Source organism: Urocitellus parryii, chromosome 6 (genome assembly GCF_045843805.1).
Source record: "Urocitellus parryii isolate mUroPar1 chromosome 6, mUroPar1.hap1, whole genome shotgun sequence".
Lineage (NCBI taxonomy): Eukaryota > Metazoa > Chordata > Mammalia > Rodentia > Sciuridae > Urocitellus > Urocitellus parryii.
Window position 1 is genome coordinate 148,520,258 of NC_135536.1, and position 18,826 is coordinate 148,539,083.

Consider the following 18,826-nt stretch of genomic DNA (forward strand, 5'->3'; position numbering starts at 1 on the left):
CACAGGAGGAAGATCTTGGGAATCTGGGAGAGGGAAGCTGAGGAGAAGAGCAGCTAAAGAAGTGTGAAGAAGAGCTGAGTGGGAATATAGGAGCCTGGAGAGAGGGGGCTCCACCCTGGAAGACACTGCTAGCTCTGCTACAGCTGAGGTCAGACTGTACTTTGTCTGATGCATCCAGTGACCTCTCAGGTAATCCTGAGAAGAAGAGTTTCTGCTAAGCTGTGGAGACCAAAACCAGATGTTAGTGCATGGGACATTACTATCTCTCCATGGTCCACTGGGCATTCCTGAGCACAAAGAGACCAGGAATATGGGGATCAGAGCCAATGTCTGCCTCAGGGAGAGCGAGCTTGGGAGAAAGGTAGACCTGGACCTGGGCCAAGGGCTGAACTGTGGTTCCTTCAAAGAATAGAGGAACAGCATATCCAGGTGATAAGGACAACAGAGAAGACTGCTCACCAGGACCTGGGACAAGGATAGGGGTAGGCCTTGGCCTGGGAAGGGAGTGGCTGCTCAGAGTTAGGGTAGAGCTTCATAGGACACTGAAGTGGGAGACTGTGCTATGAATGAAAGGGGCTGGAGACTGTGGGACCAGGGCAGCCACAGCATGGCAGCAGGATGGCCGGGGAGTGGTAGTGTTTTCACTTCTCTCTGTGATTTAAAGGTCACACAGCTAGCTTTAGAGGACCAAGGTGGACTAAGCAGCCTAGTAGAGGGTCATTCGGGAAGCCCATCACTCTTGGGCCACCTAGTGTAGGGCATGCTGCAGCCTACTCTGTGGCACCCTGGTGGCCTGCAGGCCAGATGTGCCTGCAGGCTGTGAACATCTGGAAGGAAAACAGAGCTCATTGCTCAGTGAAAACTCTGCCCCTGTGTTGTGTGAGATTCCACACTCACTCTGCTGTTGAGATTGGTTTGATTGGTTTCTGAATGTCTCACATGGATGCACCATCTCTCCTTCCAGGTGCTGCTGTCGGGACTCATTGGTGTCGTCTCCTGGAAGAGGCCTCTCTCTCTTGTGGTAAGTGGCACCTGGGTCTCCAGGTGGCCTGGGACAGGGCCCTCCCTGCATAGGAGTGAGCATGGCACAGGCAAAGGCAAAGAGAATCCCAGTTTCTTGGCTTGGAATAAGATGCTAATGTTTATTTAAAAAAGTAACCACTGCATGCGATGGGCTGGTCCGTGAAAACCACTGTGCATTTTACACATTGCACTTTTGAGAGTTTTCCTTGAAGATTTTCCTAAGATGCCCACATCACATCCTTTCCCTGTTTGTTTTCTTTTGGTGCCTTTCCTTAAGGACATACCTTGAACAAAGACATTTTGAAAGTGTGGATGTAAGCATTTTCTTCAAACCCAAAGACCTGCTCATGCATATACATATGCTTACATAGGATCACACAAACAGCACACACTTTATCAGAGTTCAAGAAATGTTAGCTTTTTAGTGTGCTTGGGAGATATAAAATTCTGAGAGTAAAATAATGATACTTATTTGAATACAAGAATTGCTGGGGCATGGTGCTAAAGAGTGGACCACATGGGAGATGGAGAGAGGAGGATTTTTTTTTCCCTCTCTGAAAAGTACCCCAAGCAGATTTGTGTCTATTGATCGTATGCCTGTTCTTCTCAGTGTGTGCATTAATATATTGACGTGTCTATGTCAGAACTAGAGGCTGGGATTTTCTGGTTTTGATGGGTAATGAAAAAGACAGCCTGACAGCTTTCTTCTTTTGTATTAATCAATTATTTAGAACCTAGTTTTTAAGCGATTGGATTTGGAGATAATGATGTCCTAAATATTAATGGACATAGGAAAAAAAATAAAACAAATTTGTTTGTGGAAGACGTCTCCTTTTCCATCCGAGTAACCATGACACCCTGGAAAGGTATCAGGGAATAGATGGATGATGTGGAATTCAGTTGAACTTCCTCTTCCACTATAGCTCAGCTCATATGAGAAATTTCCTAGTAAAACTTGCTTTTTAGCCAGGGAAGGGGGTGCACACCTGTAATTCCAACAATGGGAGAGACTGAGGCAGGAGGATCCCAAGTTCAAGACCAGTCTGGATAATTTAGAAAGACCCTGTCTCAAAATAAAATTTAAAATAAGGACTGGGGATATAACTCGGTGGTCAAGTGCTTGCCTAGCATTAAGGGGCCCTGGGTCCCTTCCCCAGTACTAGAAAAAAAATGTTCTTTATATGGAAGTTTCAAAACATGCACAAAATAGCCTGGTGTAATGAACCCTGTATACTTTTCATCTAGAGCCAATAAATTTGAATACCTGTCCTGTTTTATTCACCCATGTTCTCTCACTCTCCTGCCCTTACTATTGATTCCTTCTGGCTGGATTATTTTAAAGAAGTCTCAGCTTGTGGGTCAAGAAACCCACTCTTGGGCTGGAATTGTGGGCTCAGAGGTAGAGTGCTTTCCTAGCACATATGAAACACTGGGTTCGGTCCCTAGCACTATACGAAAATAAATAAACAAAATAAAGTTGTTTTTTAAAAAAGAAGCTCACTCTTGGTGCAGAATGGTACAGCACTGAACCTACTGATGACTGTGGTGACACCTTTGCTTGTGCTCTGTGGTGACTTCTGTGCTGCTTTCAGTGACATGGGCATAGCTTGCTCTATATATTCCTTTCTGCATGCTCCCATGGTGCAGAGATTAAGTCCTCCAAAAGCAGTCACTTAACAAAGAAACACCATCTTCCTAAGGGGAGGGGTGTGTGGACAGAAACACAAGGGTAGTAGAATCACATTCAACACCCAGCTACCCCCAGCTCTGGCCCTAGGATGCTTACTGGGCTGGGCATTTTATGATACAGATTGCATAGTTTATAACTGATGGGGAGTTAGGACTCATATGGACATGGCTCAAGTCAGAGGAGTAGGGTAGTGTCTTTGGACCTCATTCTAGTAGGAGGGATAGTAGCAGCTGGACCTACTAGAGCAGAGGTTTCCAAGTACTTGCTCCTCAGTCCTGGTGATCAGTTCAGGAACAGCTACTCTCTGGAAAGTGCTCATATTCACTTCCCTTTGAATTATTTTCTTCCTTATTCCAGGTAGAGGAGAAATGCATTCATTTATCTTGACTTTTTTGCCCTATTTAGGGAGGTAAGGTAACGCTAGCAACTGCAACACACGTTCAGTGGTTTAACACAACACAAGTTAGCTTCTGCTGCTGTCCAGGGTGGGTGCTGTGGTAAGTAGTTGCTTCCTCCATAGACGGCTGCAGAGACCCTGGTTTCTTCTATCTGGGGGGCCTTCTCCTCTAGGCCCTTGGAGTCCTCCTCTGCAATGCAGTGAGAGGTCATGAGAAATGGGGATAGAATTCCTACTGCTTAATTTCCTTGGGCTCAAAGTGTTGCTCGCTGCTCCTATGTCAAACCATCGGGACAACTTGTCATGTTACAAAGTTCCAAAGGAGACTGGGAAAGCCATGCCTTTCTGGACAGGCACTTCCCAGAGGCAGCCTCACACTGTAGAGGAGACGGTATGAATTTTGGTGGGAAGTTTTCTGTTTCTAACACAAGAACAATCTTCTGTCCCTATTAGTCAGGACGGTGCAATCTTTTGAGTCATTACCAAAAACCCACTTCTGTACTCAACCATTGAAATAGCTTTGGCCTTAACTTTTTTTTTCTAAGAGGAGTAAGAGTATTCACAATAGATAGGAGGTAAATTCACAGTATAGTTATCCCTTGGTATATGAAGGGAATTAGTTCCAGGATCCTCATGGACACACAATCCAAAAAAAGCTCATGTCCCTTATATAAAATGGCATACTGTTTGCATAGAAGCTATGTGTATACTCTTGTATACTTTAAATAATCTATAAATGACTTATAATTTCTAATATAATGCAAATACTAGATGCTATTAAATTGTTTTTTCTTGATCCACAGTTGGTCAAATCTGTGCATGCAGAACCAATGGATACAGAGGGCTAACTGTACACAGATGTGTTAGTTAGAATTCTCCAGAAAGCATAAGCAATGTGATGTATCTATTTACTGCCTGATTGTCCATCTATTGGGATTTGTCTACCTGTCCTTCTATTAAGATATGTTTTAAGAATTAACCTCATGAGACTGTAGAGGTGAGCAAGTCCAAATCTTCAGGGCAGGCTGGAACCCCAGAGAAGCACTGATGTTGCAGCTGAAGGCAGGATTTCCCATCTTTGGAATAGGTCAGTCTTTTTTCTCTCAAAACTTTCAACTGATTGGATAAAGCCCATGAATGCCAAAGAGGATAATCTGCTTTGTTCAATCTCATTTTTTTTAAATACCTTTTCAGCAATACCTAAACTGGTATTTGACCAACTATCTGGGGATTGCAGCCTAGCCAAGTTGACATGAAAGCGATCATCACAACAGGGTTCTATTACCTGACCAAAAATGCTCTATCCAGAATAGTAACAATGAAAACACTGTAAATAATGATACTAGTCATTCATTGAGAGTGAACTGCGTGCCCTTATTTTCTCAGCAGTCCTGGCAAGAATTGGTTTTCCTATTTTGGGAAGAGATGGGGAGACCTCAGGTCTTGAAGCAATGGACCAGGACGTGAGCTCAGAGCTCTCTGACTCTAAAAATCCACCACCTTTTTGTTCCAACCTACCAAAGTCCATATAGATGTCCCTTTTCTTCCCCCCAGCTTGTCTGTAATTCTGTATCAATGATTTGTGCTCCCATTATATTGTCCCTTAGTTTTTTTTCTTCTCAATGGGTGGCAATGCCACCCACCCAACTTAAAAGCTGGACTCATTATCATGCCTTTTTTATTCCTCCCCTTTCATGTTCTTTTATAAGCTCTCCCATTTATTGCTACCTTTTTTATTTATACGATTGGCCATCTTTTCTTTATTCCTTAAGTAACGTGTTCTAGCACAGACTCACCTTCTCTTACAGGATGCTGAAGCAGCCTTTTGAAGAACTTTGTGCCAAGAGTTTGGTTCTAATTAAAGACATATTTTTTTGCATACCATACCCAAAGTGAGTGACATCTATCTTAGCCTGTTTTCTGTTTCTGTAATGAAATATCTGAGTCTGGATACCTTATAAAGAAAAGAGACTTATGCTTTGGATATGAGGTGTGCCCCAGAAGCTCTTGAGTTAATGCAGGAAGTGAAATTACTAGGTTAAGAGAGCTATAATCTAATCAATCTATCCTAATTTGAATGGATTTGGATTGACTGTGTAACTGTAGGCAGATAGGGTATGCCTGGATGAGGTAGGTCACTGGTGGCATGCCCCAGAAAGGTTCATCTTCGCTACAGTCTCTTCCCCTTTCTATTTCTGCTCCCTGGATGCCATGAATGGGGTAGTGCTCCTCTCTTATGCCATTGCACCAGGATGTTCTGCCTTACTTTGACCTGTAGGAATGGAGTTGGCTGACCATGGACTGAACCTCTGAAACCATGAGCCAAATAATGTTTTCCTCCTCTAAGTTGTTCTTGTCAGATATCTTGCTCACAACAGTGAAAAGCTAACATGCTCACATTGTTAGAGACTCCAAGTACAAGACTGGTGGTCTCATCTATTCATCCTTGGTGGGCCTTATGGTAGATGGCATCCTGGCAAGAGTACATGCAGAAGAGATAAGATAGTGAGACAGGAAGTCAGAGACCAGGGCGGGTCCAGTCTTGCTGTTTTTATAACAACCCATTCTCATAGGAATTAGCTCACTTCATGAGACTACACTAGTCCCTTCGGAGGGCCTGCCCCCAATGACCTAATTATCTTCCTCTAGACCCATCCCTTAAAGGTCTCATCACTTCCCACATCTCCACACTGAGGACCTTGTGTCCTACAAGTGAACCGTTAGGGAACATACTCAACCCGTATCCAAACCATAGCACTATCTAAAGGGTCAGTTGTACTATGGCTCTTCAGTCATTCCCTAGGGCCTGGGGATTAGAACTGGGGATTATGGGACAATGTATGATGACTTATTGTATAAGAAAAGGAATTAATTAGAAAGTTAAGTACCTTACCCAGGGTCCTACAGCTAGAATGTTTGAAGCCTCAATTCTAATAATTATTTTATCTCAAGCTCCTGTGATTATTCTGTACCCTAATGATGTCTTCCCATCTTCTTGAAGGAATGAACTGGGAATCCCTCTATGAGCATTCTAGTTCATTCCCAGGGGACACACTTGACCCCTTCTTCCCCCCCCCCACCACATTGACTGCTACAGTGAGTTGTCCTCTGGTGGGAGAATGTCCCCCTGGATGATGAGAGGAAGTACCATTGGGCCTCATGGTCCAGGCTCTACACCGCCATGCAAAACACCTACAGAGGTTGGCTGGGTGAGTGCAGGAATGAATGGGTCAGCTGACAGCAGAGATTGGTGCTTCCATGGTTCCAATGGCAGCTGCTTTCCTCTGTAGGCTTGTGAGCATGAGCCTCATAAGATGTGTTGTGCCCCCTCCTATGTATCACTCTGGTCTTTGGATAGAGTAGGATGAAGCAAACTGCTCTCCCAGAGTAAGTGGTATTCTGAAGGACAAAGGCCCTGTGAGAAGAGAAGAAGAGAGGAGCAGCACAGTCCAACCAGGGGAGGTGGCTTCCCTTTATAGGCTGGTGAACGTGATTTGAAAGGGATAAGAAGGAAGAAAAATGCTGTGCATTTTTACCACAGTATTCTACAAGAACCTTTCCAAATGCTGAAAGCTAGAGATAGTTATGTTAATAAAGAATATGTGCCAGGTACCATGGTACACGCCTGTAAACCCAGCGGCTCTGGAGGCCAAAGCAGGAGGATTGCAAGTTCAAAGCCAGCCTCAGCAACAGCAAGGTACTAAGCAACTCAGTGAGACCTTGTCTCTAAAAAAAAAAAAGGGGGGGGGGTTGAGGATGTGGCTCATTTGAGTGTCCCTGAGTGCAATCCCTAGTACCTGCTCCCACCCCTGTCACTACACACACAAAAAAGAATATGTATTTTCATGGTAATGTGGTACTCCTTTTACATGTGCTAATTGTCTCCTATGATTGAGGAAATGGTCTTCCCTGCCTTAAACTTTGAGGGTTATACACTGTGCTGGATGCCAAGTTAGAAATCAGGTTGTATAGCTATGTGTACATGATTTCTCAAAAGATTCAATGAAAGAAACTTCTTATGATAGTTGGTGTACTAATAATGGAATGTGTAAAAAATAATCACAGTTAATATGATTTTAAAAACTTGAACAAACTAGTAATGAGCGGGACACTAGGTGATTTGTAATGACTAATACTATTGAGAGAATAACAACAATGGGATAGAAAATATTTTTTTTTTTATTTTTAAAAGCATGGGCTCACAGGTATATGAGTACCATATAGATCTAGTGTTGTATTTAGTATTGTTTAAGTTTTATGCTATAGTGATTGGGAGACCTGGAACCTGGCTTTCTGTTTACTTTTATCATAAAATTTTATAAACTCAAATAGAAAAGTGTATCCATTAAAGATGACCTGGAGACAGAGCCTCTTGGAGCCAACACGAAAACAGTGCAATACTTGGCTCCTGCCACCCAGGGAGCCCATCAACCTCAGTAGATTTAGGGATCCTAATTTAATGATAGCAAAGACATTCTCACTGTAAATTCTGAAATATAGAGAGGAGTCTCCACAGAGTTTTTCAAGTTTGCAGGGGCTCCCTTTCACAGCTTTATTCTCATAGCTATAATTAAAGGAGTATTCTCTGAATCCTCCTGGGATGGTTGAGGTCTTGCATGATGAATGCATTCTAATATTGTAATCTCCCTCAGCCTTTGGGGTCCTTCTTCTATGAGATACCAAGAAAGGATGGCATTTCAGCTTCACTTGGATTATATTTCAGTCAACCAGACAAACTAATTGTGGGCCCATATCAATAAATCTGGTCTGATTCATCCATTTATTCCTCCTTCCTTGATCATTAGCAGTGCGTCACATTGCTCCCACCTCCTGCTATGAGAAGTTTCCAGGCTTCAGCACAGGCAGGAGGGACCCCCCCACACACACACAGGGCCTGGCTACCCACTGAGTTTAGGAAACCACACAGAATCTAGGAGTCTAAAATGGCTAAAGTTTGCAGGACAAAGTGCAAGAAAGGAACACTTGCTCAGACAGAGGATTCTGGTGATCTGTAAAGAAACCCCTGTGAATATTTAGTTGATACTGATCAGCATTTGCATGTGAGGAATCTGAGGCCAGGAAAAAACAACTGGAGAGTACTTCAGTACAAAACAGTATTTCTCCATTATCCAAATGGGAAAAACTCAAAACTACACGAGGGCATTGGATGGAGAATGGTATTCAGAAGAACCTTGTCTCTAAGGAATAACAAACTCTCAATTAAATGTTGCTCTTGTCCTGCCTAACAAATCATAATAGCAAGTCCAAAAGAATCAATTGACTTCCACGTAATTTAATAATGTTCAAACAAAGTCAAAGAATATTCCTAGGAATACAAATGTATGCTGCACAATGTCTGGCATCCAATCAAAGATTACTAGATATGCAAAGAAGTAGAAAAATATGACCCAAAATTGGGAGAAAAATAAATACATTAAAACTAATACAAAACTAACACACATTTAAAAATATTAGACACAGACAATAAAACAATTATTATAATTGTAATTCAGATGCTGCAAATGTTAAGTAGACACATAGAGGTATACAAAACCCATTTGAAGTTTAAATGATGAAAACTACAATATAAGAGGAAAAATTCACTGGATGAGGCTAATGGCAGATTAAATGGAGAATGAAGATCAGTGAACTGAAATGACATTGCAATAGAAATTCCTCAAAATGAAGCACACAGAGAAAAAACAATGTAAAAAAGAAAAAAAACAGGGAACTGGTGAACTATATGGAATAATTTGATGAAGTCTAATATGTGTGGAATAAAGGATGGAGTATAAAGAAAGAAAAAATATTTGAAGAAATTGTAGACCTTTTTCCTCCAACATTGAATAGACTATAACTTCATGGATCCAAGAAACTAAATGCATACAAAGAGCAAGAAATAGGAAGAAAAACACATCTGTGTATTGTGAGATTTATAACATCTATAAAAGTGAATTGTATGAGGGTCCCGGGTTGTGGCTCAGTGGTGGAGCACTTGCCTAGCATGCATGAAGCACTGGGTTTGATCCCTGGCACCACATAAAAATAAAAACAAATAAAATTAAGTTATTGTGTCCAAATACAACTAAAAATATTTTTAAAAAGTGAATTGTATGAAAAACACAGCCAAAATTATGAAGCTAGAGGTATTCCTTGAAAGATTATTAACTGTGCATACTTGAAGGTAGTTGAAGATGTATGCTATAAACCCTGACACAACCACTACAACAAAGTAAAACAAGACAGAGGGTTGGTTAAGAAATCAATAAGGAAAATAATATGAAGTCATTAAAAGTACCTAATTAAAAGAAAGCAGAAGCAAAGGAGAAATGGAGTAAAGAATAGAGGTGACAAATGAATAGCAAGTTTTCATTACCTATTTGGATTTCTTAAGTGAATTGCATGTTCATGTTCTTCTGAAGACCACTTCATTGATTTGTGGGATTTCATAATATAGTAATACTTTTCTAAATGACTAATATTTTATTCCAATTTGTTGTCTTTCAATTTTTAATGAGGTATCTTTTTTTTCTTAATACGGGAGTGTTAGTTTTTCTACTTGTAATATCTGTTTTATTTTTTCCTCACATGGCCTTAGGGTTTCTTTCTTAACTTAAAATATCTCTTGACCCATGATTCCAAAGTTACTTTCCTGTGTATTTTAAAATCATTTACAGTTTTTTTCTTTTTATGTTCAGGTCTTTTTATGTTTGCTTTTGTCCAAAATTTATTTTTACATATAACATTAAGAATCTTAATTTTATTTGTTTCAAAATGATAGCCATTTCTCAAATGCCATTTTTTAATGTTCAGTATTTCTTATCACATTTGAAATGTTCTCCTCTCTCCAAAGCTAGATATGGGTGTGTTTATTGATATCTTATTAAAGAATCTGCCTGTCCATCTTGAAGCCAGTATTACTCTGTTTTAATTAGTCCAGCTTTATAATGTCATTATTTTATTTTACTTTTCATGATTTTATTGGCTACTTTGAGTACTTTTTTCTCTTCAGTAAATTTTAGAATAAATTTATGAAGTTGATTAGTGATTAGGATTTGATTGCAATTGTGATAGCATTGATTTTATAGGTTAATTCCTAAATAAGTAATTCCTAGAATACTGAGAGTTGGAAATACATTCTCTGCTATAATTTCTGGAAAGCTCTGTGTATCAATCTTGTGTCTGGCTATCATGCACCATAGTGGTTGTACTTGTTCTAATTATTTATCTGTTGGATACTTAGAGAAAGATAATTTGCTGGGTTAATTTTTTTCATTATGTCTTTATTCCGTTTTATTCTGTCTTATTCTTAAAACCCTAGTTTATACATTTTCTAACTGCTGAATTGACCCAATAGGACTTAAAATTTTCTATTATGTTCCTTTAGTTTCAGTGATATTTCTTCTGTTTTATTTTCTAGATAACTAATTTGGGCTTTAGCCATATTCATTCTGCTATTTAATCCTTCTGTTGAATTTCTCTTTTTGACAGGCAGCCATGTTATTTTCTCAGAACGCTCTGTTCTTTAATTGCTTTTTTTTCATAGTAATGTATTCACATTGTATGAAACACTCATGAGTTCAATCTCCCTCAAGGATATTAATTAGAATTCTGTTTATCAGGTATTCTCACTAGACCCTCAGGTTATTTGGCTTCTTTGCTCATCTAGGTCTTATTAAGTTTTTATTCTAGTACTGGGGATTGAACCCAGGGAGGCTCTACCACTGAGCTACATACTCAGCCCTTTTAATATTTTATTTTGAGACAGGGGCCCACCAAGTTGCTAAGTCTGGCTTCCTCCTATGATCCTCCATCCTCGGTTGCCCAAGTAATTGGAATTATAGGTGTGTGCCAACCACACCTGTCTTGGTTCTTATTCTTGACATCTTTTTTTAAAAAAGTTATTTATTTATTATAATTTGTTATGTATGATAGAAGAATGCATTTCAATTCATAGTACACATGTAGAGCACAATTTTTCATGTCTCTGGTTGTATACACAGTAGAGTCGCGCCATTTGGGTCTTCATGCATGTATTTGGGGTAAGGATGTCCATCTCATTCCACCATCTTTTCTATCCCCCTATCCCCTCCCTCCCTCTCCCTCCCCTTTGCCCTATCTAAAGTTCCTCCATTCCTCCCATGTTTCCCCCTATCCCCATTATGGATCAGCATCCTCATATCAGAGAAAACATTTGGCATTTATTTTGGGGGGATTGGTTTATTTCACTTAGCCTAATATTCTCCAACTCCATCCAATGCCATGATTTGATTTTCTTATAATGCTCTGTAATATTCCATTGTGTATATACACCATAGTTTCTTTATCCATTCATCTACTGAAGGGCATCTAAGTTGGTTCCACAATTTAGCTACTGAGAATTATGCTGTATAAACATTGATATGGCAGTTTTACTATAGTATGCTATTTTTAAGTCCTTTGTATATAAACCAAGAAGTGGGGTAGCTGAGTCAAATGATGGTTCCATTCCAAGTTTTCCAAGGAATCTCAATACTGCTTTTCATATTGGCTGTACCAATTTGCAGTCCCACCATCAATGTAGGAGTGTGCCTTTATCCCCACATCCTTGCCAATACTTATTGTTGTTTGTATTCTTCATAGCTGTCATTCTGACTGGGGAGTGAGATGAAATCTTAGAGTAGTTGTGATTTGTATTTCTTTAATTGCTAGAGATGTTGAACATTTTTTAAATATATTTGTTGATTCATAGTATTTTATATTCTGTGAAGTGTCTGTTCAGTTCCTTAGCCCATTTATTGATTGGGTTATTTGTGTTTTTTTGGTGTTAAGAGTTTTGAGTTCTTTATATAATCCTAGAGATATATAAAGATGTACATGTATATACATGTACATCTCTATCTGATGTACACGTGGTAAAAATTTGCTCCCATTCTGTAGGATCTCTATTCTCACTGATTATTTCTTTTGATGAGAAGAAGCTTTTTAGTTTGAATCCATCCTATTTATTTATTCTTGATTTTATTTCTTGTATGAGGAGTCTTATTAAGGAAGTTGGGGCCTAATCTGACATGATAAAGATTTGGGCCTACTTTTTTTTCTATTAGGTTCAGGGTCTCTGGTTTAATTCCTGGGTCCTTGATCCACTTTGAGTTGAGTTTTATGCATGGTGAGAGATAGGGGCTTAATTTCATTTTGTTGCATATGGATTTCCACTTTTCCCAGCACCATTTGTTGAAGAGAGAACTGTATTTGTGTGGGTTTGTCTCTGTGTCCTCTATTCTGTGCCATTGGTCTATAAGCCTATTTTGGTGCCAATACCATGCCGTTTTTTTTTTTTTTTTTTTTTACTATTCCTCTGAGGTATGGTTTAAGGTCTGGTATAGTGATGCCATCTACCTCACTCTTCTTGCTAAGGATTGCTTTAGCTATTCTGGGTCTCTGTTTTTCCAGATGAATTTCATATCTGTTTTTTCTATTTCTATGAGGAATGTCATTGGGATTTTGATTGGAATTGCATTAATTCTGATAGTGCTTTTGGTAGTATGTTCATTTTTATAATATTAATTCTGCCTATCCAGGAACCAGGGAGATCTTTGCATCTTCTAAGGTTTTCTTTAAATTTTTTTTTCTTTAGCATCCTGTAATTTTCATTGACATCTGTTTTATTCAGTTCAGCCTATCCTTGGTTGTGACAAGACCTTGCTTACCTGTGTTACAGAACAATTTGCCTGGAATACAGCAAATGATCACTAAGTATTAACAATTGACCATCATCATTTTCATAATTATCAGCAGCAGATAACCAGGACAAACACAGCTTGAGGTCCTACCTCTGAACCTTCACAATGGATATTGAACCTGCAAAAAGAAAGGCAGATTTACCTGGTGGAAAATAAGCTAAGCTCAGTAGTTCTTTCCTGAGGCTACTTCATATCCCAGGAATCCTGAATCCTGGTAGACAACAAGAACCTCCTGCCTTCACAGATCTCAAAGCTGCCTTCTCTGAGTAAGGCCTAAGGAAGGGATTATGAACATCACCTCCCTCAGGTTTAAAACCAGGGAATGTGTTTCAGAGCCCATGCTGTTAATTTTTAGGTCAGTGTTTCTGTATCCTACCAGCAAACCAGAATACCTGTGGCACTTTCCAAAATATTACTTTAAACCCACTGTATAAGAATTTCTGAGGGTGGAGCTCAGGTATCAATATTATTTAACACTTTGGATCATTTCAGAAAAGATTCACAACTTGTTACCTTTGCAAGAGTGCACTTGTTCCTCGGGTTGTTATAAACTTTGACAAATATTTCTTTTTTCTCAGTGTGGGAGTATTGGTTAAACTGATTCAGAATACAAATTACAAGTTAAGTGCCCATCAATAGAGGTATTTATAATTATTGCTTGGTACAGTTGTCCTTTAAATCAGATTATAGAAAAAAAAGAGCTATTTCTTCTGTACTACTATTCTATACTTTTCCTTTATTATTTTGTTGTAGGACAGATCTTCTAACAAATTCTCTGTTTTATCTGGAATGCCTTAATTTCTTCTTTATTTTAAAAGGATGATTTTTTTAAAATTTAGAATTCTTGATTGACAGAATTTTTTAAAAAAGAACCTTGAATATGTCAATGCACTGCCTTCTGTCTTGTATGTTTTCTTATGAAAAACTAGCTGTTAATTTTACTGTGATCCCTCATATGTGATAAGACAGTTCCCTTTTGTTTTCAAGACTCTGTCTTTTGCTTTGACAGTTTAAGATGTCTCTAGTTATGTGTTTTTTTAAATTGAATCTATTGAGTTAATTACGGTTCATTGAATTCAGATATTTAGATTCATGTCTTTAATCAAATTTGAGAAGTTTTGGCTGCAACTTCTTCAAATATTCTCTATACACTTTTCTTTTTCTCACTCCTCTCCTTTTAGTACTCCATTATATATTTCGGTACACTTTATGGCATTCCACATATCTTTTAGAAATCTGTTTGTTTTTCTCCATTCTTTATATCTCTAAGGCACAGACTAGATAATTTCAGTTGACCTGTCCTCAAGTTTAGTGATGATTCTTTCTTCTGCTTACTCAAATCTTCTGCCTGATCTCTCCAGAGAATTTTTCATTTTACTTACTATATATTTCCAACTTCATAATTTCTAGTTGATTCTTTCTTAAAATTTCTCTCTCTTTATTGATGTTCTCTATTTGGTGAGATAATCATTCTCATATTTTCCTTTTGTTCCTTAGAGAAGATTTTCTTTTGTTCTTTGAATATATTTAAAATAGCTGATATAAATTTGTTGTCTCCTAAGTCCACCATCTGGACTTCCTCAGAGAGCATTTATTTTGATTGCTTTTTATCTCTGCATAGGAGGCCACACTTGCTTGATTTTTTTACCTGTCTTATAATTTTTTAAAACTGGACAAAAGCAGTAATATACTATTATATTAGTATAATAGTAGTTTAGTTTCACTAAAAGTGAAACTCCTCCCCTTCCCATAGTTTGTTGCTGATGATGCTTGTCATAATTTTTGTGCCTTGTTTGTTTGATGATTTTTGAATGAATTCTGTAAAATCTGTGTTGTCATGTGTGGCTACTTAATTGTCTACTTGGTTATTTTAGTAGCTAGCCAGTGATTAGACAGAGATTTAAAATTTGGAGCCAATACATTTCCCAGGCTTTGGTGAGGGGCTCTGTGTGTCTGTTGGGATATACCTTCAATATTCTTCCAGGCAGTTGACAACTCTGCTTGTGTCTTCACTTCCTGCTTTCATTGAATCTTAAAGTCAGAAGTGAGAGTTTAGAGCCTTCTCAGGTCTTTCCTAGGCAAATATCTAACCCTGTGCATGCATGTAACGTTCTATATTCCAAGAAACATTGAGCATTTCATATACCCTTTGGATATCTTTTTCTCCAGCATCTTTGAAAAAGTTTTTTTGGCTACTCTTTTCGTTGCTACAGCCAGTATCCACTTCTCAGGCAGCTGCAAATTGAAAATAATTAACTATAAATGTATTTGACAATTGTTTTCTAGAGAAAGGGTTTTTACACTGGGCGGGCTTCAACTCAGGTCAAATCGAAATAGACTTACATGTGTCTTCTTCCAGGGAATCACTAGAAAGGCCACATCATGACAGTAATTTGGGAACGAGACTCTGAAAGAACTCCATCTTTGTTTTCTTCCTTTAGGTGGCTTCTAGATTGTACCAGGAATAAGAATTTTACTTTTTCAAGGTGACTGTGGAGTTGGGGGATGGAAGATGGGAAAGCCAAAATGCCACAAAGCTCACTGTTGTAATTTAGGTTTAACAGTTATCTTGTTAAAAGACTAAAGTTACTGGGCTGGGGATGTGGCTCAAGTGTAGCGCGCTTGCCTGGCATGCGTGTGGCCCGGGTTCGATCCTTAGCACCACATACAAACAAAGATGTTGTGTCTGCCGAAAACTAATATATATATATATATATTCTCTCTCTTTAAAAAAAAAAAGACTGAAGTTACTGCAAGCCTTTTATTAATTTCCAGAGTCAATTCTGATAATTTCTCTGTTATTTTCTTCCTTTTATGGAGGAGTGAATTTTCAGAGATCTTTTCCCGGTTATATTTTGCTGACATTACTCCCCAAATCTCTTTTAATAGTTTTTGTTTGGCAGGCTATTTAAAGAATGAAATCTATTGTATATATCTTTGACAATGTATCTAGAAGAACCATTAATCTTACTTCATGGAGCTTGAAATCTCTTTGCTATCCTAAAATAGAAATCACCCATTGGTGAATGGTATCATTTGAGAGATATGGAATTTTTTATCATCTTTGAGTATATTACTGTAGTAGATTTTACTACTAAATAGGTTTTTACTTCTCTGGCAGAATACTACTGGGGTTAAAAAAGGTTCTCATAGTTGATATATGCAATATGGATGAGTCTCTAAAGGTTAAAAAAAAGAAACCAGATACAAAAGAATATGTGATTGCATTTTTTGTGAAATTCTAGTGATGGAGAACAAATCGTGATTGCCTGGGGCTTGAGTGGTGGGAAGAGATTGACAGCAGAGTGGCACAAGGGAACCTTTGGAGTCGATGGAATGTTCTGTGTTTTGATTGTGTAGTGTTTAGATGACTGGATGTGTTTGTCAGGATTCATTGAACTGTGCAATTAAAATGGTTAGATTTTCTTTCTGTAAATTATACTTCAATAAACCTGATAAAGAATATCCAAGCTTAAATAACACTTTTAAATTTAATGATATAAAACATTATTTATTATCCAAAACAAAGTAGGATTTTATCCAGTAGGCAATCACAGAAGTTGATCCCATGTCAGTGGCTTGGAAATTTTGGTATGCCTCAGAAGCACTGGTAACACTTGCTGAATTTCCCTATAGAAATTTAGGGAGCTGCTGGATGGTTCTGGGACCCTGACTCTTGAGTCTTTAGATACACTAACAAAGGTGACTGCTATTGCCAAGTTGTGGAAGATACAAAATTAAGTGTGTTTAGGTTGTGAATATGTTAGAAGTACCTTTATTAGATTCATTTCCCTCCCCCACAGACTTCTGTAGAGGAAGATAAGTCACAGTAGCCTTCAGAAGTACTAAAATCTACTAAAGATGTTTTATGGTTTTTGGAAGCCACAGTACCAGAGTGATGGGGTAAAAAGACCCAGCCTCATCCATCACTAGGTGAATGGATAAACTTGTACATCCAGACAATGGAATGTTATTCAATTCTAAAAAGAAATGGTCACGCCATGAAGACAAGAAGGAAACTTACATGCATGATACCAATTGAAAGAAGCCAATCTGCAAAGGCTATACACTGTATAATTTCAGTATATATGACTTTCAGAAAAATTCAGAACTATGGAAATCATAAAAAGGTCAGGGGTTGCAGAGGAGGGAAGATTGTCAGAGCACAGAGGATTGTTAGGGGAGGGAAACTACTCTGGATGATACTATAATGGTGAATATGTACCATCAAACATTTGTCCAGATCCATAGAATATACACCACCAAGAGTGAACCCTAAAGTAAACTGTGACATTGGTCCATAACATGTATCAGTGTAGGTTCATTGATTGTACCAAGTGTTCTACTCTGATAGAGGATGTTGGTTAGGGGAGGCTGTGGGTTTGAGGAAAGTGTCAATAGATGAGAAATCTCTGAATCTGCTTAATTTTGCTATGAACCTAAAACTGCCCTAAATAATAAAATCTATCTAAAAATCTTTAAATAAAAGATGTAAAGGTACAACCTCCAAACCAGAATAAATTCTATTTATTAAAATGACTAATAATAGGTAAAATATATGACCAGTTGCTATCTCCTATACCAGTTATGGTTCACACTTGCACCATTCTCCAAAAACATGTGTCAGATTTCTGCCTTTCAGGTGGGTAAGAAAAAGCCTTTGTAATGAAACAATTTTGTAGCAAGAGAGTTGAAGGAAAAGAAGTCACAGTGAATAAGTCTTGTCACTTGGATTTAGCTTTCACAATAACAGTCTAGGGTGTAAAACACTACGTTCTGAGTCCTTGTCAAATATTAGCTCCACTTCATTCCCATGACACCCCGGTGAGGCACCTCTATTATTATCCAGCCCCAGAGAAAAATTGGACAGCCCCGTGGTGGGTAAATGATAGATAGGTTTTCAACCTAGGAAGACCAGCTTTTCATCATTGACCTACCTGAGACCTTTACATTTAACTAAAAACATCTCATTTGTTAGTGTACAAAAGCATAGTCAGCATCCTTTGCAGCTCAGACTAAGACTTACTAATGCATAACATCAGACTAAATGAAATTCATTTAGGTCCATTAATTCTTTCATAGCTTTTTTTAAAATTAGAAGCTACCAAATAGAGAAAATATTTTTTCCTTCCATATTCCTTTTTTTTTTTCGAAAAAAGGAGATTTCCATCATTTTGCATTGATTTCAGCAGGTGTTTGAATGGCTCTTCATCTCAGAGTTGCATTTTGTCCCTGATAAGTCTAGATGTGTGGCAAAAAGGATCATCAGAGCTCTCCTACTCTCCTGCACACTGGTCAGAGTATTTCCAGTCCTTTGGAGTCTACTTCATTGGGCATGTCCTGGAGTTTGTTGATCATTATCTTTGGGTTTAGAGATGTAAGCCCTATATATTTATGTTTCAGTATAAATGACTGATTCTTATCAGAGTCTCAATTTTATTGGAAGCTCAGAGACAATTGATGAAGAAAAATAGCTTTGACTGCATTTGCATTTAACTTGGATTTTGTTATTTTTGTTTTTCTCAACTGCAGTGTTTAATGTAATTTGCAAACACCAGGGAATGGGAAGTGGGTGATAAGTGAACTTCAGCCTACATTATTACTTTTAAAATTTCTCTTTTCATTGCTATGCTGATCATTTTTCTGTGTAAGAAAGCTTAAAATCTTATGCTGCATATATTAACTTTTTCAAAAGGTGTCTGAATTTTCATGCTAACAGAAATGTTTCCTGCTGTGCCTACCAGAAATTCAGTCCCAGTTTTACTACAAAGTCATATGTTTGGCCATATTCTGGGGGGAAAATTTATGAATCACTTTAACCTTTAATATGTATTACAGAAAGCCTGTAGGGCTTTCTTTCCAAGTCATGAATTGAGTACAAATACAAATTTAATATGCTATTTAAAAATATAGGTGAGTTAAAGGTTAATATATTTAATGTAAATGTACTTGGAGCCATTATTTATTCAGACTATTCATTATAAATCTACTTTG

At 38.1% G+C, this 18,826-nt stretch overlaps 1 protein-coding gene across 3 annotated transcripts in view; it reads left to right on the top strand.

Moving 5' to 3' along the window:
- Positions 1–18,826, top strand: part of Entrep2 (endosomal transmembrane epsin interactor 2) — a 406,888-nt gene that overhangs the window by 190,217 nt on the left and 197,845 nt on the right. For all 3 annotated transcript variants that reach the window (XM_026406972.1, XM_026406973.1, XM_077800245.1), the window contains exon 2: positions 965–1,021. In XM_026406972.1, coding sequence (XP_026262757.1) covers positions 965–1,021 — 57 coding nt within the window. The remainder of the gene's footprint in view (positions 1–964; positions 1,022–18,826) is intronic.